The sequence below is a fragment of the Staurois parvus genome, unplaced genomic scaffold, assembly GCF_062004578.1.
Source record: "Staurois parvus isolate SC_StPar_1 unplaced genomic scaffold, SC_StPar_1.0 ptg000581l, whole genome shotgun sequence".
NCBI lineage: Eukaryota > Metazoa > Chordata > Amphibia > Anura > Ranidae > Staurois > Staurois parvus.
The window spans coordinates 209,536-232,745 of record NW_028318377.1 but is presented as its reverse complement, the minus strand read 5'-3'; the positions used below and the strand labels follow the sequence as shown (position 1 = coordinate 232,745).

At 41.1% G+C, this 23,210-nt stretch overlaps 1 protein-coding gene across 1 annotated transcript in view; it reads right to left on the bottom strand.

Annotated features, from left to right (window-relative positions):
* Positions 1–10,309: 10,309 nt before the first annotated feature.
* The window catches only part of NELFA (negative elongation factor complex member A), a 55,661-nt gene continuing 42,760 nt past the window's right edge, over positions 10,310–23,210 (bottom strand). The window contains exons 10-11 of the mRNA XM_089692260.1: positions 22,955–23,054; positions 10,310–21,077 (exon numbers count right to left, since the gene is read on the bottom strand). Of these exons, the coding sequence (XP_089548386.1) occupies positions 20,893–21,077; positions 22,955–23,054 (285 nt within the window). The 3' untranslated portion in view covers positions 10,310–20,892. The remainder of the gene's footprint in view (positions 21,078–22,954; positions 23,055–23,210) is intronic.

Sequence of the window (23,210 nt, the reverse complement as noted above, 5' to 3'; positions counted from 1 at the left end):
CAGCCTTTCTTAATGGTGATATCAAAGAGGAAATATAGATGACACAGCCACAAGGATTTGTGAAAAATGGAGAAGAGCATCTTGTGTGCAAGCTGCAGAAATCTCTTTATTCTTTACTATATGAAGCAGAACTGACCCATGTCTATACTCAAAATACGTAGATTCTGAACACACGTATATTTTACTCTATGTATATGACTTGATTCTTGCTCACAAAAACGATGATAGTTGAAAAGTTAACTGCAGTGCCTAAACAGCATTTTGAGATGAAAGTTCTTGGGTATGTGACATGTTACTTAGGAATAACATCATGGTCGGATCTAGGGGGGTGCTGGGGTGGGCTGTGCCCACCCAGAATGCAGCTGTGCCCACCCATGCAACCCCCCCATGGATACTGTGCCTATTTGACACCGCCCTGCTAACAACTGTACTCTGCCCTACTGATTTCTGTTTTCTGTACACTGTCCTGCTGACCTCCCATCCCCTGCCCCCCTGACGTTTTTTACTGCACCCCCACATCAGATTGGCTAGATCCAGCCCTGAATAACGTACAGCATAAAGAAGATAGCAGCTCTCTGTTAAATCAGAAATCTAAACTTTAGGTAGTGCTTCACCAGTTTGCCCTGACTGAAGCCAAAGAAGCAAGTACTCCCATGGACATTGCATACCTAAAAATGGAAGGGGATGGGGATCTTCTGCCTACTAATGACCAGTACAGACAAGCAGTGGGGGCATTGCTATACATTGCAATCACTACACGTCCAAACATCGCAGCTGCCATGTTGCTTCCATGTAGACGGGTGAGTTAATCACATCAAAGAGACTGGACATCAATCAAGAGAGTCATGAGCAGGCGCGGACTGACCATTTGGAAACTCGGGCACTGCCCGAGGGCCCAGGGTCAGTAGGGGGCCCCATGAGAGGCCCCTGGTACCTTTTTCATAGGCTTTGTTGAGTTTGGGCAAGGACACAGGGGCCCCATGATCCCCTATTGCCTGGGGGCCCCATGAGTTGTCAGTCCGCCCCTGGTCATGAGATATCTCAAACAAACAAAGGACTTGAGTCTGAAGCTGTCTGCAGTTGGTGACTTAAACCTCGTAGGATATGTGGACTCTGATTGGGCAGGTGACCTCGCAAATCCATAAGTAGTCACTTGTCCAGATTAGGAAATAGTCCTATATCTAGAAAAGGTGGGGGCAAAGACAAGGGGGTACCTGCAGGAGAGGTGCAAGGGCCACATTAAATGGCCTGAAGGGCCGGATTTGGCCCACGGGCCTTGTGTTTGACACCTGTGCCTTAGTGCATTGCAAGTGCTTGAGTAGTTGCAGCAGCAATTTTTAATTTAAAGTGACCAATGACATTCCGCTTTCTATCCCACTGAAAAATGTCTGTTTATAATCTTTATTGTTCTCGCTCATTTATCACATCTTTCTAGTAAACCCTAGATAGCAGCTGCAAAAACTCAGAATGGAAATCAAAATTGCTGCAACATTTTTTTTTCTTCTAAAATCTAAGGTCATGTGACTAGAAGAGCACCTTTTTAAGTACCTTTTCAGTACTAGGAACAGATGTATATGGATGTGTGATTTTAAAAAGGAAGAAATATATTGAATATTATAACTACATACTCCGTACCCCAACAGATTATTTTTCTTAAGGCTGTTTTCTTTATAAGCAAACATGACTACCCCAATGGATATACTTCATTACAAAAACAAACTGTAGACAAACAAAAAGGTGTCATAGCAATGCACTCATAATTGTAACAGGCAGATCCACAGATCTGGCGACAGGCTCACTTTAACCCCTTGGTGACGGAGGATAGAACAAATCTTAATGTCTGAACACAATTTAGTGAATTTGACATGTGTCAGTAAAAATGTACATATCATCACAACAACTTTGTGTATCCAGGTGAATTTTGCTTTATCGTTTTCAGGACTAATTGGGCTTTCTTTTGGTGGTAAATGGTAACGGATATATACTGATTTTTTTATTATTATTATCAAAATAAAACTGGCCTAAAGTAATTTTTTTAAAAATAATTTTTTATAATTTTAGCTGTATATTTCTGGTAATTACAATAACTTACCCCAAAGAACAAGCAAAAATAAATTCTCCTACTCCTGATGATCGTAGCGATAACATTTACAGTATGTGTATGTTATCTGTTGTTTGCACCCATAGTAGGGCCCAGAAACAATTGTGTGAATGTTTTATCCTACCTGAAACATACACTGATGCTAATTTAATTATTTTTTTTTAAATTCTCCTAACCCTTACCTTGACCTTTGACCCTAACATTAACCCCGGAACTAACCTAGATGAAACTGTGATCTAGCGATTTTTGAATTTTTGTTTTACACCCTTTTGTTTGCTTACATCTTTCTCTCCTCCAAGGAGAGAAAGATACAATGTATAATCAAACATATCCTGTGTATATACAATGTATCTTTTTCTCCATTCAGAAGAGAAAGAAAACAAAAGGGTGGACTGAACAGTCACTGATCACTGTTATAGCCAATCAGAGGCTGTTACAGTGATCGGGAACTGGGAAATTCCAGGCCCCAATCATTAGTACGAGACCTAGGGTCCTCGCTGAGTCCCAGTCCCTGTGCTGAGAGCATGTTCTGCAGTGCACTACCAGCACAAAGACACACACATATATGTGGACTCATGTTTAAAGACCCACTTCTGTGCACTGTCGATGGGAAGAAGGAATTAAAGAGGGGTTCACTTCCCCCATAAATTTTCCCCTTATGATGCAAACCAAGTAATCCAACGTTGTCTATTGAAAAGCACCGCTCTGCTTCTACACGCTGGGTCCTGCGTCGCCATCTTCTCTTCTTACATCATCAGGTGGCTGGCTGCCTCTTCCAGGTTTTTACAGCCAGCCCCCTTTTGACGCATTACAGTACATAAGCAATGTGCTGTAGATGACCCCAAAGCCCCCTGGGATGTGAGTATCCCAGGAGGGTGCAGTCTTCTGGGGCTTTGTCATTCTCACCTTGCAGAAGCTTCAACTCCTTTGTAAAAAAACAAAAAAAAAAAAAAAAAAAAAGTTAATAGAAATTTACAGTTGTGTACTGAGGAAGAAATGAGCAATTTAATATAAAGAAGAAAAGGTGAGCGAAGGTCCACTGTAAGTTGGGCAGTCTCTACAGAGGCCAGTTCATTGTTCCATCAAGTTGTTTTCAAGCTGTAATGGCTCATTTATAATTCATTGCTGCATGTTTCTAGGGGTGTTTTACAAGACTTGGCTGACAGATGAACAACACTTGCTGGAGGTTGGTTACGTAACAGAAGTATAAATAGCTGCATGACATATTCCACCATTATGAGGCCTTTTCTTTATTCCATATTGTCTTCTTGGCTGCTTATAACAACTATCATTTGTGCAGAGAAGTTGGCAGTGCTGCATTCACAGAAAACAGACATGAAAGGCAATCTGTAATGACTGTAGAATCAAGCTGCTAGCAGCTTCCATCCCAACCCAACACCCCCATAGGAGAATCTTCCACCTACAGCCGCTACCAGAACAACCATGCTTGCAATATAGCTGAAGTTCAAAAGAAGTCTTAGAAAGTATTGGTATGTATGTCTATTAAATTTTGATGCTTGGAACTGACTTCCAGCAGATGTATTGAGTCAGTCAGCAGTAAGTGGATTCAAACATGCTTGGGACAAACAGGGATCTTTATTCAGACCAAAAAAAGTTAATAAAAAACAGACAAAAACTCTAACTATGAAAAAAGAAAAAACAAACAGGACCACTTGGTCATTCTTCATTCACTCTTCAATGTTTCTAACTCCAAAATAAGCACATTATAATTATATATATATATACATACACACAGTGGATATATAAAGTCTACACACCCGTTAAAATGTCAGGTTTCTGTGATGTAAATAAATGAGACAATGATAAATAATTTCAGAACTTTTTCCACCTTTAATGTAACCTATAAACTGTACAACTCAGATGAACAACAAACTGAAATATTTTAGGTGGAGGGAAAGAAAAATAAAAAACTAAAATAATATGGTTGCATAAGTGTGCACACCCTTAAACTGATACTTTGTTGAAGCACCTTTGATTTGATTCCAGCACTCAGTCTTTTTGGGTATGAGTCTATCAGCATGACACATCTTGACTTAGCTATATTTGCCCACTCTTCCTTGTAAAAACACTCTAAATCTGTCAGATTGTGAGGGCATCTCCTGTGTACAGCCCTCTTCAGATCAGATTTGCCATTCGATTCAGGTCTGGGCTCTGGCTGGGCCATTCCAAAACTTTCATCTTCTTCTGGTGAAGCCATTCCTTTGTTGATTTGGATGTATGCTTTGGGTCGGGCGGAGTTTGATTGATGTGACGTCATTAAGTTTTTGGCTGCCAGCTACTGCGCATGTGCTGAGTAGCCAGGCTCGTTTATGTGATTGCTGTTATGCTGTTGATGCTGGTGTCGGCTGGGACACCTCTTGAGTAAGTGCAATGAGTACCTAATAAAGGAATTGGTTTTTATAATATTGCACCATGAAGTCTTTCTGTTTCTCCCGAGTGCTTGGCATTTCCCCCCATGGATACGATTGAAGGTGGTCTTTTCTTTTGGAGAAGTAGATTTCCGATTAAATTACAAAGTTTCTGATCCTGTTATTTGATCGATGAGGATCGGTGTGTTGCTGAGTTTTCGCTTCTGAAAATATATTTATGGATGATCTGCCATCATATTATCAAGGTTTTTGGTGAAATTCTTCAAGTTTAGACACTTTTTTTGCACAAAAAGTTTTTTTGCACTTTTTTGTGGTATTGGCATATATATTTTTTTTGGACTTATGATTTGATGATTTTTTTCATATATATATTTTTTATATACATTTACTAGCGCAAATTATTTATTAGTATACAACACATATCTGAGTTTACAAAAGCATTTATAGCTTACAAAGTGAATTTGTATTTTTTGTGGCTATTGAGGAATATTCTTTAAGAGAAGTTGTTGTGGCTGGAGACCAGCTTTAAAACCCAACTCCAGGAAAATTAAAATGTAATCGTAGAGTAGGCCCCCCTACACTGCAAGTTATTTGCTAATTAAAGCGGTTCTTCAGCCTTTTTAAAAAAACAAAACAAAAAACTAAAAAACAGCTACAAATCCTGTAGCTGAGAACTTCTGATGAATCGCTGCGGCAATCCAACCAGACGTGGGAATGGGTACCTGTCAAAACCAGGTACCTGCCCCCCCCCTTCAAAAAGTGACAAAAACAGAAGAGTAGGGGGGAGGAGGGCATAAAGCGACTTCACCTTTAGGATGGTTCCACTCTAAGTCTACGGGGCTTCACAAGAGACTCTATCACTTAACTTGTTCCTCATGCCTGCCATCTCTAGTCCTCTCCTGTACCCGAAATTTCAGTCTGTGCTTACCATGAAAGATTGCACAAAACAGTTGATATATTGCAGCCACAAAAAACGTAAAAATTTGTGTTCAGAGAAATGCCGGAGCTGCTGACCTCTTTCCAAAAAACTTGCTGCCTTGGTGTTTTTGGTATTCCAACCACGGCACATACTGCATGTTCTCCCTGTGGGCTTCTTCTGGGTACTCTGGTTCTCTCCCCCACCCTGAACACATGCTGCTAGATTGATGGGCTTCTGTTTGAATTGGCCCTAGTACAGTATGTGTATGTACTGTATAAAAATAACAAATATGTCATACTTACCTGCTATGTGTAATGGTTTTGCACAGAGCAGCCTTGATCCTCCACTTCCCCGGTCCTCTGCTGGCACTCCTGGCTCATACCTCCTACTGAGTGCCCCACAGCATGCAGGTTTCTATGGGGGCACCCAAGCAGGCCCACTCATGAGCTGCTGCTTTGCTTGTCTATTCACACACAGAGCCGTGGCTTGGCCCTGCCCCCTCTCTCTCATTGGCTCACTGGCTGTGATGGGCAGCAGCGGGAGCCAATGGCTCCTGCTGTTTCAGGCAACGAGGAGGGAGAGTCCCTGGAGAGCCAAGGTTTCTTGTGCACATCGCTGGATCATGATGGGGCCCAGGTAAGCATAAGGGTGGGCTAGGGGAATGCCATTTACAGACGTTATTTAACTTTATGCATAGGATGCATGGAGGTACAAAAAAAACTTGAGCCTCTAAAACCAATTTAAGCCGGCCATAAATGGATCGAATCTCAGCAGGTTTAGCAGAGAGCGGATGATGTTTGATCCATTAATGGGCAGGCTGGTTGTACTGAAATCAATCCATCAATCCACTTCAGTACAACCAGCCTGTCAAATGTTTTTCATGCGATCACTATGTCAATGAAAGACCTTGCTCTGGAACAGGGGAACAGCTATCAGCCAGAGAAGAACCTGAAGTTTCCTCAGAGCCTGCAGCGGAATTCTCTTTCTTTGTTCCATGTCTTCCTGCCAACGTCTGTATTACACCATTGCTAAATGAGGATCTTCCCCTGCAGGATATTCATGGAACAGATGCAGGCTGAGGCAGTTCAGCAGGTCTGGTATGAAGACATTGCAATAACCCCAGTGCTAACCGAGTTCCTATGGTTACGTTTTTAAGATATCAGGCAACAGGTAAGACAGCCAAAGTTCAGCTTGTGTTGTCTGCAGAAGATGTGGCCAGACATGCACAGTTAGGTGTCCTATGAGCACCATGTCACTAGCCAGAGAAAATTCAGGTAAAGCTATAATAGCGCTACATAGAAGGCCAAATAATGTGTGCCAATTTTAATCAGGGTTAAAACACTCAAAGTTAAGGATTATCCCAAAACCTGTGCCTTCAAAACCACTTGTGTGCTTAGGACGGAGATATGTCTTGTAGGATAAAAGGATGTAATGTAGCATTCACTATACAAATCCAAGTAATGATCCAAAAAACATGTACAGTATAGCCAGGAACTGGTATGTAAAGGTACAGGAAAACCTTGACTTCTGTACACGCAGCCTGCACGCACATACATACATACATACATACATCAAATTTGGCCTGTCCCTGCTGAACCATCCTCCAAGTCACCAGAAAAATCATTCTGAAAGTACGATGGGCCAAGCACCCTCAGTGGGGGCCAGATTGTCCCAGTTTCACTTACGTTCGAGAAAGGAGTATGCAGAAGCTTGGGTAGTATTAATTACAAAATTATACTGTATAGCGTTCTACTCCCCACTCTGCCCATAATCAAAACCATGGTTCCCATGTATTAGGGAAAGAGGTTCTGAAATACTATCATCCCAGTGTCAGAATGCAAACAGGGCACAGGATTCTATTCCCATATTTTTCCACCAAAAAAGACCTTGGGAGGTTGGAGGCCAATCTGACTTGAAGTTTCTGTGTGCCACATGAAGCATGGGGAAGAGAAAGAGCAGCAAAGAATTGTCTGAGGATTTGAAAACAAGAATTATTGAAAAACATGGACAAGTCTCAACGTTACAAGTCCATCTCCAGAGATCTTAATGTTCCTGTGTCCACAGTGTGCAACATTGTCAAGAAATTTACAGCCCATGGCACTAATCTCCCTGGATGTGGACGAAAGAGAAAAATGGACCAAAGATTGCAACAAAGGATTGTTCAAATGGTGAATAAAGAACCTCGATCAACTTCCAGACAAATTCAAGCTGACCTTCAGGCACAGGGTACAACCGTGTCAGCTTGCACTTTACATCGCCATCTGAATGAAAAGGTACGCTATGGTAGGAGACCCAGGAGGACTCCACTGCTGACACAGAAACATAAAAAATCTAGATTGGAGTTTGTCAAATCTTACCCGAGGAAGCCAAAAATCCTTTTGGGAGAATGTGCTGTGGATAGATGAAACAAAATTACAGATTTTTGGTAAAGCCCATCATTCTGTTTTCAGAAAAAGTAATGAGACCTTTAAAGAAAAGAATACCGTGACCGTGTGCATGGCCTTATGAAATCTGAAGACTACCAAAGAATTCTGGGGTGCAACGTAAGGCCCAGTGTCAGACAGTTGGGTCTCTGTCAGAGGTCATGGGTCTTATAGCAGGGCAATGGCTCAAAGCACACGTCAAAACACCCCAGAAATGGTTTAAGACACAGGAGTGAACTGGCCACCAATGAGTCTAGATCTCAATCCCACAGATATCCCCCCTTATCCCCCTTTTTGATAAGTGATACCTATCCATGTTCCTTGCTAATAAAAGCCATTCTTAGACTGGGTTGCTGACCACTGTTGTTGGTTAGCTGGCTGGCAAGCTGAACAGGGTAGCCCTATTTATATTTCGCATGCGATGCCCATCCGTGTTCACTGCTGAAAAAGCCAGTTATAGACCTGGGTCGGTGACCAGTATTTTGTATCAATCCCATAGATAACCTGTGTGGCACTCTAAGAACAGCAGTTAGGAAAAGGAACCCTTCTAATCTGAGAGACCTGGTGCTGTTGGCAAATGAAGAGTCATCCAAAATTCCAGCATAGAGGTGCAAGAAACTCATTCATGGTTACAGGAGCAATTGATTTATTTTTTCCAAGGGGTGTGCTACCAAATAATAAATTAAAAGATGCCAATAATTTTGTCCAGACCATTTTTGGAGTTTGGTGTGGAATGTGTCAGATTTGGCTTTTGTTTCTCTCTTCTTTTTTTGTATCATAGCAGTACAAAGAAATGAACAGAATACCTAAACATTTGTAATTGCAATAATTCTCTGGGCAAAGTGGTGCATTATCTGACAGAAATGCAGGGGTGCCAATATTTTGGCCTTGGCTGTATGTATATGCACTTTTAAGCAATTTGGTGCACTATATGTGTATATTACCTATTTGCTGAAAAGGTACACATTTGCTGTTTTACTGTTTATACTTTTGCATATTTTTGTAGCACTTCACCTAATTTTGTGTATATAATTTGATATAAACTATAATTGAACAGACTAGTGGTAGCACCTCCATATAGAACCTCACCGATGTACTTAGTAGCACAGGGATTGTTTAAATTTTATATTCAGTGCAGACAAATGATGAATGATTTCAGTAGATCTTGCAAATGATTACCTTCACATACCAACTGCTATCAGTCACCAGAGGTATTTGCATTCCCTGATCTCCAGCCAACACTACCAGTGAACATGCCTCAGTTTGGGTTATCCGCAGCCCTAAGAACATTTTCAAAGGTCTCTGTATCACCAACCGTCCTTCTGATCCTCCACAACTTAACAGTTTATCATTATCAAGACGATTCTCTGTTTTTAGCAAACTCCTGTCATAAATTGTTGAATTACCAAGTCTTAGTGTTACATACCTTGACAGGTTTTGGTTGACTGGTGAGCTACCATAACAGTTAATTGTCTCCACCGTAAAGAATGGAATATCTGGGCATCCTGTTCGATATAACAAAAAGTTCTTCTACCAACTAATAAAATGACAATTGAAATTCTGTTCTCATTTGTTAATCAAACCCTTTACTCTGAGTGCAGAATATTGTATGGTACACTTGGGTATGATGACAGCAGTCATTGCAGCTGTTCTTTGGGCTTGGTGATATGGGGCACCTTCAAACCAGGCTTTCTTCTTCAAAGGGATTGCACATCATCAAACCAGAGGCCAAGATCTTGCATGGGCAGTATCTTCAACCAGATGGAGTGAACTCTAATAGATATCAACCAATTTTCAAGAGATGAGGAATACTAGCAACTGATTTGAGGGCTACCCCAGAGAATGCTCGTCTTCTTCTGCTTTGTTCCCACTTTTTCCAGCTTCAGCAGTGATACTAAATGCCTTCTCAATTAAGAGTAACTTCAGGCTGGCTTATGTTTCCAACAGCACTGATTTTGGAGGCATTGGTATAGTCTGTTGAAGCAGATGATCGTAGCACCTCCTTACCACCTATCATGAAGGAAGGCTCTCTTTTTCAGAAACATTGGAGTCATCCCAATCCTCAAAGACTGCACCTGGCTCTGTAGATTTTTAGCCTCTAGCCTGGCTTCGTTGGTGACTGACAAAATGGGGTTGATTTACTAAAACTGGTAAGTGCAAACTTTGTTGCAGCTGTGCACGATAGCCAATCATCTTCTAACGTCAGCTTGTTCAACTAAGCTTTGACAATAAAACCTGAAAGCTGATTGCGCAATCTGGTGCAGCTCTACCTAGAAACCACATGCCAGTTTTAGTAAATCAACCCCAATGTTTCAAGCATAAAAACCTTCCACAAATAGTACCTAGTAACTGCTATGGAAGAGGTTATTTCCCTTTGCAAAGCACGAGTTTCAATACATTAATTCCAAAAAACCACAGATTTCCTAGACCTACTGCAAACACCCTTAGACTTCACAATACATTGAGAGATCAGGTGTCAGCATTGCAGCTCTGACCAGAGGTAGATAGGTCAAAGATTTATTGGTGCAATCATTTGATCATGCTGCCTTTAAATGTTGACCTCCTTCGAAGACCATTTTCCCATTTTAGGATTTCCCGTTGGTAGTAGAGATTATTATTATACAGGATTTATATAGCACCAACAGTTTGCTCATCGCTTTACAAAATAACGGGAGACAATACAGCAACAATGCAGTTCAATACAAGAGGGTTAGGAGGGCCCTGCTCCTTGGAGCTTACAATCGAAAAGAGCCTCAGCAGTCATCTTCATGCATTCCATTCAGTTAGGCAAGCTTGGTCCAAACAAACTCTTTATGGTCATATTATTCCTGAAGTTAGGCTGTAAGCTTGAAAATAATCAGTGTAAAGAACTTCTCAATCCAAAACTTCAACAACAACAAAATCTGGACTAGAGTATACCTTTAAAGGGCTGAAAAGAAATTTATAGCTGTTGCTTTAGAACAGATCTATTTTTAAAAAATATACTGAAGCAGCTCTAAAAGAAGATCATTGTGAAATGGAATAAATTATAAACAGTCCCTTACCCACATGATAAAATCACATTCTTGAATATTTCTAGTGACCTACAGTGCCTTGAAATGTGATTTTATGGGATAGACCAACACCAAGTGGCACAGAATTGTCAAGTGAAAGGGAAATAATAAATGGCTTTCAAATTTTTTTTTGCAAATAAATATCGGAAAAGTGTGGTATGCATTTGTATTCAGCCTTTACTCTGTTACCCCTAAATAAAATCTAGTGGAACCAATTCAGAAGTCACCTAATTAGTCTGTGTGTCATTTAATCTCAGTATAAATACAGCCGTTCTGTGAAGCCCACAGAGGTTTGTTAGAGAACATTAGTTAAACAGCATCATGAAGGCCAAGGAACACACCAGACAAGCCAGGGATAAAATTGTGGAGAAGTTTAAAGTAGGGTTAGGTTATGAAAAAAAATATCCCAAGCTTTGAACATATCACAGCCCACTGTTCAGGATGACACAACTGCAAACCTACCAAGACATGGCTGTCCACCTAAACTGACAGGCTGGGCAAGTAGAGCACAAATCAGAAAAGAAGCCAAGAGGCCCATGATAACTCTGGAGGAGCTGCAAAGATCCACAGTTCAGGTGAGAGAATCTGTCCACAGGACAACTATTAGTCGTGCACTCCACAAATCTCAAGAAGAAAGCCATTGTTGAAAGAAAGCCATAAGAAGTCCCGTTTGCAATTTGCAAGAAGCCATGTGGGGGACATAGCAAACATGGAAGATGCTCTGGTCAAATGAGACAAAAATTTTACTTTTTGGCCTAAAAGAAAACTGCTGTGTGTGGCAGAAAACTAACACTGCACATCACCCTGAACACACCATCCCCACCATGAAACATAGTGGCAACATCATGTTGTGGGGGTGCTTTTTTTTCCAGCAGGGACAGGGAAGCTGGTCAGAGTTGATGGGAAGATGGATGGAGCCAAATACAGAGCACTCTTAGAAGAAAACCTGTTAAGAGTCAGCAAAAGACTTGACTGGGGCAGAGGTTCACCTTCCAGCAGGACAACCCTGAACATACAGCTAGAGCTACCATGGAATGGTTTAGATCAAAGCATATTCATGTGTTAGGATGGCCCAGGCAAAGTCCAGACCTCTAAATCCAATTGAAAATCTAAGGCAAGATGTGAAAATTGCTGTTCACAGATGCTCTCCATCCAATCTGACAGAGCTTGAACTATTTTGGAAAGAAGAATGGGCAGAAATGTCACCCTCTATATGTGCAAAACTGGTAGAGACATCCCCAAAAAGACTGGCTGCTGTAATTGCAGGGAAAGGTGGCTCTACAAAGTATTGACTCAGGGAAGAGGAATACAAATGCCCCCACACTTTTTACATATTTATTTGTAAAAAAAATTGAAACCATTTATCATTTTACTTCCGCTTCACAATTATGTGCCACTTTGTGTTGGTCTATCACAGGGATCTCCAAACTTTTGAAACAAAGGGCCAGTTTACTGCCCTTCAAACTTTAGAGGGGTCAGACTGTGGCCAATGGCTTTAGAAAATGCTCTCGCATCAGTGGAAGTAAATATTGCCATAGACTTGGTGTTCAGTGGGAGTAAAAGATTACACAATTGGTATAAGGAATAGTGCCCCATAATTGTTGTCAGTGGGAGGAATAGTACCCCGTCATTGGTGTCAGTAGGAGGAATAGTACCCTGTCACTGGTGTCAGTGGGAGGATTAGATCCCCATGACTAGTGCTAGTAGGAGGAATAGTGCCCCATAATTGTTGTCAGTGGGAGGAATAGTACCCCGTCATTGGTGTCAGTAGGAGGAATAGTACCCTGTCACTGGTGTCAGTGGGAGGATTAGATCCCCATGACTAGTGCTAGTAGGAGGAATAGTGCCCCATCATTGGTGGCAGTGGGATGAATAGTGCCCCATTGTTGGTGGCAGTGGGATGACTAGTGCCTCAAGGGCCAGATAAAGGTCATCAAAGGGCCACATCCAGCTCAAGGGCCAAGTTTGGAGACCCCCGCTTTATCACATAAAATACATTTACATTTTTAATTGTAACATGACAAAATGTGGAAAATTTCAAGGGGTAGGAATACTTTTTCCAAGGAGCTGTATACCAGGTTACCTTTAAATATTTGGGCAATGCACACTGAGAATATAATGAAAAATACACAGGCAGATGTAATCTTGAGTGGCATTAGCAGGTTCTTATATCTCAACTTTCCTTGTAAGAACTGAGCTCACCCAACCTTCTACTCATTAGTAAGGTCACCCTCACATTACGCCAATAGGGAGAGCTTTAGATAAACAAAGGGGCAAGGTCAAGAATGACTCTTGCAAAAGTAGAGATTTATGGACAACTTTGGCTCTCAAAAGATATAAATACCACCCACAGATAAATACTGTTGTTGTGTAAACATTGCAAATTATCTGAAGACATAAAATGAAGGTAGAAGTGTGATAAACAGGCAACGTTCTGTCCAGTAACCTCACCAAGTAAATTATTTAGCTGTTCCTGCATTCCAAATGACATCTGTTTGTGTAGCATGGGGACTTTTCATATACTTTAAACGGCACTTCCACAGAAACTAAGGGCAACTTTTGTGCAACTTCTTAAGAATTCTGCTCACAAAATGTGTTCCACTACTAGAAATAGGTATCATAGAACACCTAGTTTACTTAGTCTTTGAAGGAAACATGGCTCTTATGTCTTTTATAGGACGCAGACTGTCCCTTGTGGGAGAAAGAAGGAAAAGCAAACTTTATAAACATATGCAAGAACAGCAACTCTTGCATACACTGATGAATTAAGGTGGACCTATTGCCAAAAATCACAAAACGCCTTATACGCCACAGCATGCCAGTAGTATCAACACAGCAGTTACATGGTTTATCACTTCTCCATTGGAAGCACCCCTGGCAAGATTATATGGTTTGCCCCAACCTTACCTGCCCATCTTTGCTGGACAGCATGGTGTGGTAAAGAAAGTGGAATAAATTAAAAGTTAGTGGGAGATTTAAAAAAAAATAAAATATGGGGGAGAGTCAGGACACAGAACCAAACTGCCATCTTTATGCTACTAACAGACAGCATGTAATTTTGTTTCTTATTTTGCCCAGAGTTTTGTATCTCCATGGTGTTGCCGAGTGCATTTGACCTATCCACGCAAACATGAATTTTTTTTTTTCTCTCTGTAAAATCCTTTTCTTCATTATCCACTGAGGGACAAAGCAAGTCTTTAACCCTTATGGAATCCAAAATCAGTGCAAATGAAGGGTGGGCATTACAGCAAGCAACAGGAGAAATGAGAAAACTTGGGACCTACTTGCAGCTCAGAGAGGCACCAGAAAAACCTTATGATCAAAGCTGGCATTCGATAAGACTGCAACCGGCACCTGGCTATACTAAGAAATGTGAAGACCAGGTGGCAGTCTTGCAAATCTGAAAACAGTTGCTGGATGTCAAAAAAAAAAAAAAAGCCCAAGGAACATTCACAGATTGAATAGTGAGTGGAATCTGAGCCTTGATGCCTTAAGACTGCATGATGGTCTGCCTAGGCCTGGGGTAGGCAACCTGCGGCTCTCCAACTGTTGCAGGACTACAAGTTCCATCATGCCTCTGCAAGTCATAGCTGTAACTGTCAGTTTTGTAATGTTGCAATGCCTCATGGGAAATCTAGTTCCACAACAGCCAGAGAGCCGCAGGTTGCCTAGGCCATGTATAGATGGTGAAACAAGAAACCTGTACAGCCTTTTGGCGTCTATCCAGGATTACAAAAAAATAAAAAAAATTCTCAATCTTCCTGAAGGCTTAACCAACATAATCAACAACAGCCCAAACCATACTCACAGTGTCAAATGTTACCCCAGTATTTCATATTCCTGATGCGTGCCTGCTGTACCATGTACTGGTGTAAAAAAGTATCCTGTTCTTGTATTTCATCCTTTGTGATGTGAAGTACCTGGTGCTCCTCCTAAACCCCCTGCTTTCCTATTTCAACATGACCACACTAGGCATGAGACCACATCCATCTCAGTGTAATCAGTTTTCTGGCTGTGCTGGGAGTACAACCTGTCTGTCCTCCAATGGCCAAGACCTGTGCTGACAGGCACAGCCCAAGCCCACACTGGGGAAATAAGTATACTTCTGCTTCTCTACCTCTCGCTCTCCAAACCCCTTATGCAGCTGAGTGTGTGAGTGCGTACACACACACATTAATTTATTTATTTTAAACTGAAGGGGTTGTTTTAGAGGGTAAGGTTTCACATATACTTTAAGGAGAAGTTTATTTGGCAAACTGCAGTCATGCAGCAGCACCGATGAAGTCTGACTGGATGGACCAAGCTAGAACAAACGTTCTATCCAGGACAAGATATGATCTACCTGCTACCAGTGCACTGTGTGAATATATCTGGATTGACAGTGCCTCCATTAGGACGGTACAGCTCTGTAGGAGGGAATCAAAGTCACCCAAAACTCTAGGATGTTGAATTGAGAAATGAGACTCCAACAAATGAGTTCCCTGCAGTGACAGGATGCCCAGGACTCCTCCCCATGCCCAACATGCTGATGTCTAATCATGGAGATCCTCCAGAATATCAGAAGGAAGAACTTCTCATTCCAAAGCTTCCTGCCACCAAGCTAAGGACAGTGTAATAGGAAGGAGGCTGTTGAAAATGCAGATGTAAATGGAAAGTCTTTACAGCCTTAGGAGTTTTAAACAACCCAGGACGGGAAACCACACTGGTACAAGAAACAGGCTGATGCTCTAGTTTTGGAGAGGTGTGCACTATCTCAATAATGCCTGAAACAGTCTTCTCCAGTTTTGGAGTAATAGCAATAGACTGCAACTCTTCAGGGAGAAGCCCATCAAGTAAAAGAGCTAGGGCAGCTCAGAATCAGTTTCTGTGGTGGATGGCTATGGAGCTGCTATAACCACAGGAAAATTAAAGATATAGAATATGCAGGAGAGGGCACAAAAGCATGCTTGGCCCTCTCCAGTCAGCAAATTACTGGATTAGTTGGGCCATAAAGACTTTCATGAGTTAAAAAACTCAGCAGCAAAGGAGACTAGAGAGCAGCAGGTTTTACACAGCAGAGCTGAAGAAAAGACGTCTATCATACTAGGACACCAACCAGGGCCAGTGTCCACTCCTGGAGGTAGCAGCAGAACCTGAAAAGCTAAAAGACTTCTTGTGTCCCTCAGCGGGAAAAAAAAGCTGGAAAGAAAAATATTATTGACTTTTCCATAGGTTAAAAAAAACACACACACTTCTAAAGGAGGTCTAATAATCACAAACACAAAAGAGGAAAGAGTTCATGTTGCCCAAAGAAACCAATTTTTTTTTTTTGCTGGATAAAAAAAAAAAAAAGTAAGACTGCTTAAATCTGATCAGTTGCTACAGTTACTTTTGTAATTCACACAACATTTAAAAAGGCATCACTGTCTTTCACATCCAGACAAAAAAATGATGGGAACATAAAGAATGTTTAGGGTCCTCCCCATCTAGCACCTCAGATGTCACCGTCAACCTAGGCCCTGATTGTACCACACTAGTGAAGAGAATCATAATATTGTACAGCAACTAAGCAAATAGCAGCTGTGTCAGCACCCAATGGCCAGCACAGAGATACTCACACAGTGTTCAATTAAAAAAAATATATATATCCTGCACTTTTGCCATAGATTGAGCGAACCAAGGCTGATGAGGTACTTTACCAGCAAACCTTAATACTCCAATATGCTTCTGTATGACCAAACCATGGAGAGCTGTTGGGTTTTTAACCACTTGCCCCCCCTTCCTGACCAAGCCATTTTTTGTGTTACGGCACTGCGTTACTTTGACAATTGCACAGTCATGCAACGATGCACCCAAATTAAATTTACATCCTTTTTTCCCCATGAATTGAGCTTTCTTTTGCTGGTATTTGATAGCCTGTGCGTTTTTATTTTTCGAGCTATAAAAAAAACTGAGAGAAAAAAAAAACCCACAAATATTTGACTTTTCACTATTAAACATGTTCAATAGAAATTTTTTTTTTTTTTTTTTTTTTAAATCAAATTTAGTCATAAACTTAGGTCAAATTGTATTCTACTACATGTCTTTGCCAAAAATAACCCCCAATACCTAGAAATTAATTGGTTTATGTGAACGTTATAGCGTTTATAAACGGCAGTAGATACTGGAATTTTTTTTTTTACTAGTAATGGCGGCGATCAGCGACTTAGAGCAGGACTGTGGCAGGCATTCTGACACTGGGGGGAAACTGACTTGGTGTCACTGACATCCCCAGTGACACCAATACAGTGATCAGTGCTAATAGAAAGCACGGACACTATTTATGGCACTGGACAGGAAGGGGTTAACATGAGGGGCAATCAAAGGGTTAACTGTGTGCTGGGTGTGTTTTATTATAGGGCCCTGTGTTTGTGCTTCACTGTAATCACACTGCTTTGCATGTCTATGCTGTGCACAGCCATCCAAAAGAAGGTGAAGGAGGCGACAGGGAGGAGAACTGTTTTGTTTACAAACAGTTCTCCTCCCCACAGGAGAAGCTCAGCAATCACTGGGCGCTGGCGAGTAATTACCAGCCGGGACTCTGTGATTGACAGCTGCGACCATGAATGGCGGCACACACCCCCTACCCAAAAATGCAGAATTGTATACATATACACACACACACACATACATGTGATTATGCGCACCCGTACCAGCCTGTAGCAGTATATCTGCTATAGGGCGGTCGGGAAGCAGTTAAAGGGAATTTCCAGGAAAAGAAAGAACACACAAACTTGATTAGGGCCTCTCCATGTAATAACACAGGCTGGATTTCAACCGATTATGGTGCAAGTTATACACGTATCAAAAGGAAACTATTATAAAAAGGGAACCAGCAAGGTTGTGTTTTATACACACAAAAAAGGAAATTTACTAAGATTGGAGCAACCAGAATCTGGAGTCACTGTGCACAGCAACCTATTAGCTTCAACCTTTCATTCCTCAACATTTAACTGAACAAGTTGAAGTTAGAAGCTGTATGGTCACAATGCAAAGCTGCTCAAGTTCAATAAACTTGGCTTTGTGCTGGTCCCATGGCTGAGAAGGTGAACGCATTTTGAACTTTTTTTTTTTAATGTAAGCAGGAAGCCGACTCTCCTACAGTCTGCCTAATTTGTATTTGTGTGCTAAACCTTCCCTATCTGAGCAGAAGGAAGCATGAAGGATTGAGCTGCACCCCAGTAAGCAGTACCAAGCGCTGTGTATTTCTCCAGTAAGCAGTACCAAGCTCTGTGTATTTCTCCTTAGGAAAGCAGGTTTCAGAAGCAAGTGGCACAATGCAGGTGAAATCTATAATTGCAGATTACTATCCCTGCAAAATTCGGGACCAGTAGCATTGGAATATCCTTCTGCTTCTACATGGTGCAATCTCACCAAAGCGATTTTCAGTTTTCCTTATTAACCCTAATCAAACCTGACAACATGGATTAGTTTAACAGCTAAATCTTTTGTATTTCTACTTTTGGGCAGAGCTGAGAAAGATTAAAGTAAATAGCTGGGGGAGGGAATCCATAGTACATATTTGTTTCTTTCAAAATGATGCAAGTATGGATGGAAAGGGACCTGTTTATCCTACCAAAAATGAGCCAACTTTCTGTCCTTTAATGAAAGCAGTTATCAGCCACGCCCAGTTCACTTTCGGGGACTATGGCAGGCCTGGATAAATCTCACCCAGAACCAGATTTAAAAACATAGGATCCAGCACCTAGAGGCAACTGTTTATAGTTTTATCTATGAAAATTAAATAAACATTTACTTTTTTTTTAATAAACTAAAAAATTTTTCACCATATGTTACACTTCTATATACTATATTACAAAGCCTGTAACCTGGAAATAAACAAATCACTCAGATGTATGAACAGCGCAGGAACACTCTAGAGCTGTACTGATAGTATATAGATGTTTATGGCCGGCACAGCTAATCCATCTGCAGGAATGCCAGGTGTAGGATCCCAGGTTATTGAGGCTCTGATTACAATACCAGGCAGCATGTTAGGGCAGGCCTCCTTGGGCCCATATGCACCGAGCCTCTGTCCTAACCAAGTCCAATCGAGGCCCCATAGACTCCCCAAGCACCATTTCCTTCCTAAATAATCTCTGACCCCCTTCTCCACCCACTACACTCGCAAAAAGGTGAAAATCCTTTGTTGCTTCCCTACACAGGATACAGCAAGGGAGTTCCAGTGTCTGCCAATAGAGGGAGCCAATCTGTGAATTTTTTAAGCCGGCCATATACTAGAAAACATTTGTTTCCAGAAACGTTTGTACAATTTTCAAAGCATTAGTGGGGTCAAATCAATGTTGGTTTTTGAAGAAGGAAAGAATTTTTCAATTGAACACATTTCTAACATTAAATGTTGCTGTTCAGGAAATCCAAATGTAAAAGCAAACAAAATTTTATAGTACTTTCGAATAACATTTGTCAAGTCATCAAAATGTACTTGATAGGAATTTTTGTACGATTGTTCATATGAATGATCATTAGTAAATCTACTAGTGTATGGCCTTCTTTGGTTCATCTCGTAAAAAGTCTAAAGTCCTGTTCTCATGTGTGCATGTTTTCAGCAGAATTGATATATACAGTATAGTAGTTATACCTGCCTGGGCCCCCCTGATGAGCCAGTCACCAGTTTCAGTCAAAATGGCGATCAGGACTTGGCAAACGCTGGACTACAGATAGCCCCATGTAAAAGGTGAGAAGGGGAAGTGCTCTGAAGTCCACATCAGGAGCAAGCAGCCTAGAATGACACCGTTTAGTAAGCGTTGTCCCTTAGTACAAGAAATGAGTGATTGACAGGAACGTAAGGTGAAATTAAAAAGAAAAACACAAAAACCTTGAAAAAGAAAAATGCAGCCCCCACATCTAGGGACTGGTAAGCTGCAATATTGTACATTTGTGTTCTTTGGTTTAGATACAGTTTAAAAACCCATTTCCGTTCTGTGTCCCACCTAGAGAGATTTTTCCACACTTCTGTCACAGGCACCAAAACAGAAAGTAGGAAGAAATTTTCTCCAAAAAAAAGGTACAGACAGCAATAAAAATCCAAGTTTCTAACCGCGTCTCAACTCCCACACATGCTCAGCACAGTGTACACTCTACAGCAGCATGCAAATAGGGAGATCAAGTCATTCCAGGCCAGCCAATCAAGATGGCTAAAGATGCTGAACCCAGATGTTGGTGTCAGTAAACGAGTCACTGTCAGCGAAATTGCTACAGGGTGATCAGTAGAGACATCTTTAGTTCCGCTTTAACAACTAAGTCTACTACAATTGAGGAAACTGGTGTGAACATACAGAAACATACCAATGAATCAAGATGTACTGGCAAGAATTTATCACAAATGGAGCAGACAGAATCTGGAGCATCTGTGCATGGCAACCAATCACCTTCAATCTTCAGCTTCGCTTTGAAATGTAAAGATATAAACTGTCTGGTTGCGATACACAGCTACTCCACACTCCGGCTGCACCAGTTTTGACAAATTCCTCACACTGCTCAGAGTTAAATCCTCTAATCTATGCATGAACCGTTAACAGATTTGCTCCAATCTACTTACAGGAAAATTAAACCAAGACCCTGATCTATATTCAATACTTTAGCAGACAAAAATTTACATTGCAAATACTGCAGATAAAAAAAAAAGTAATGCTGAAAATTGTACACTGCCATTTCTCAAAACTTAGAAAATGAAGGTGGATCCACAGGATTTTCATGAGAAAAGGTAAAGACAATGAAATTGGACAATCTGCTCCTGAATGTATAGCTCATTTTAAAATCGGTTTTAGTGATACAAAACTGAGCGTTTTTCTGTGTCCAGACCCTGTTGAGTTTTCAGGAATAGATTAAGTGTGGTCACCACTGATATATCCCATCCTGGATTCCAGTCATGGCAGACAATGCGTCCATCCAGGGAGATGTCTGATTGTTATACTGAAGCCTGTCTACAAGTCAGTTTTTGGTCCACAGTTTCAAGCCTGCGGTCTCTCTAAGAGACATTCGTTAGGGGCTTGTATTTTTTTAGCTTGGTCCACTTTCCAGTAGAATAGTTCATTTCGAAAACCGTATCCACCATCATGGTGGTGCTGCCTGTGCCGTCTCCTTTCTGGATGACTTCGGTGTACTCGCTGAGTTTGATCTGGATAACATCACCCTGCTCTGGGCATGGATTTTCTGCACAAAACAAGACATTTACATTAGAAGGAAATACACCAAGAGCCCAGAAACCTTAATGCATACATAACTCTTCTGCATCTAAACTGGCCTCCAAAACAGATTGTCAATACAAATTTTACAGATATCAACCCTTTCCTAGGTTGAAGCAGACCTTGGTCCCCCCCCTCTATATTCTGGATAGAGTGGCGTTGGGAATGGTTAAGATTCTGGTCAGTTTTGATTTAAATTTTTTTGTATCCCAATAGGTAGATTGCCTTTAGCTTCCTGTCCTATAAACACAGCAGGATGTTAGACGAAAACTCTAGAACACGGTCGTCACCTCTGCAGTTGTCTCCAGATTGAATCTCCCCTCACCTCCTTTCCATAAAAAACATAAGATTTCACAATGCTTTCTGTAAAGAAAGCAATGGTCACCAGGACCAATGGTGAGGGCAAATCTCCCTAGTGGGGACTGACAGGGGTTCAAACCCTTCCCTACTCTAAAAAATTTGGCTAAAGGGTTTTCTTAGAATGTATGTTTAAACAAAAACATTTTGGATAAAAACAGACATCCTTCTTAAAAACAGCCATTAATATTACTTTGTTAGTCAAATAAATCTCTTCTATGCACCCCTCTGATCCTGGTTTCACTTGCTATTAAAGCTGACCCATGTATACATTCATTCAAATACATCCTGTACATGCTATTTCCATATTTTTACATTTACAAGCAAAATGTAGGATTAAAATTATGAAAGTCAGTTTTTAAAGTGACCTTTTACTCTCAAAAAAAAAATCTACTTGAACACAGTTCACGTAATTCACAGACACAACTGCAAAACAAACAAAAATTAGGAACAAACCAACTGAAAACATACAAGGGTTAGACAAAAAAAAAATGGAAAAACAGTACATGGATCTGCAGGTGTGAAAGAAAAACATGCTTCATGTTGCAAGTGGAAGTGATGTGACATTCTTTTGCTTCCGCTGTGTGAGGAGACACCTAGCCAACTGATGGGAAGCCTCACTTTCGTAATTCACTGCGTGCGCTGCTAGCAGTACAGAGTCACGTCAGAGCTTACTGAGCTTCAAAGTGGGCAGATTGTTGGTGCCGATTAGCTGGTGCCTCAGTGACTGAAGTTGCCAATTTGCCATGTCGCGAGGTACAGCATTTCCAGGAAAACATCATCTAATAAAGCATAAGTGCAGTGGACATGATCAACTGACCAAAAAACACATTGCACGGGGTTGTGAACCGGAATAAGAAAACAACTGCTGCAAAAGTGACTGCAGAGCTCAATTTCAGTCGAGTGAAGACTGATTGAGCTCTGCAATTACTTTTGCAGCACTTGTTTTCTTATTCTGGGTCACAATCCTGCGAAATGTCCTTTCGTCTTTCGGTCAGCTGACCAAGTCAACCACGCTTATGCTTATCAGACGTTTTCCCAAAAACTGAATATGCCATCATAACCTTGATACTGTACCTTGCAACAGCAAATAAATTGGCAACTTCAGGCAGTGAATGACGAAAGTTAATATTCCCACCTATTAACTAGGTGTCTCATCACACAGCAAAAGAATGTTACATCACTTCCGCTTTCAAAACGCAAAACATGTTGCCACTTCAAACCTACAAATCACGTAGTGTTTACATTTTTATATCTAACCCCTGTAGGGAGGACAGTTAAATAGTGGTTCGTCTCAGGGCTAAGCACAGCCTCCAGAGCCAAGTTTCTCCCTTGCAGTCCCAGTCCAATAAGAGCGCCTTTACTGGAAAATTATGTGCTCTCAATGGATAGGGAAATCGCCATCTGAGATTCCCAACAGGGGTAGTTTCCTGCAATATGATCTGCCTTTCACCAGGACACCTGGCATATTAGGGCTCTGGAACCTACCTCTTGAACCCGCCATAAATCCCAGTATTAGAGCCTTCTCTGGCCTGGTAAGCTTGTTTGCAGTCTTGAACATTTCTTGAGCTGCAAACATCTGTTCCCTCTGTCAATAAAAATGAATACACAAACATCAGGTTGCAGCATAAATCTGTTGCATTTGAATCACAGAAACCTTTTTATACAATTAAAAGTAAAAACAAATACATGCAGAAAATACACAAATGGGAATCGAGCATGAATTGTGGGGCCAGCCTGTAAT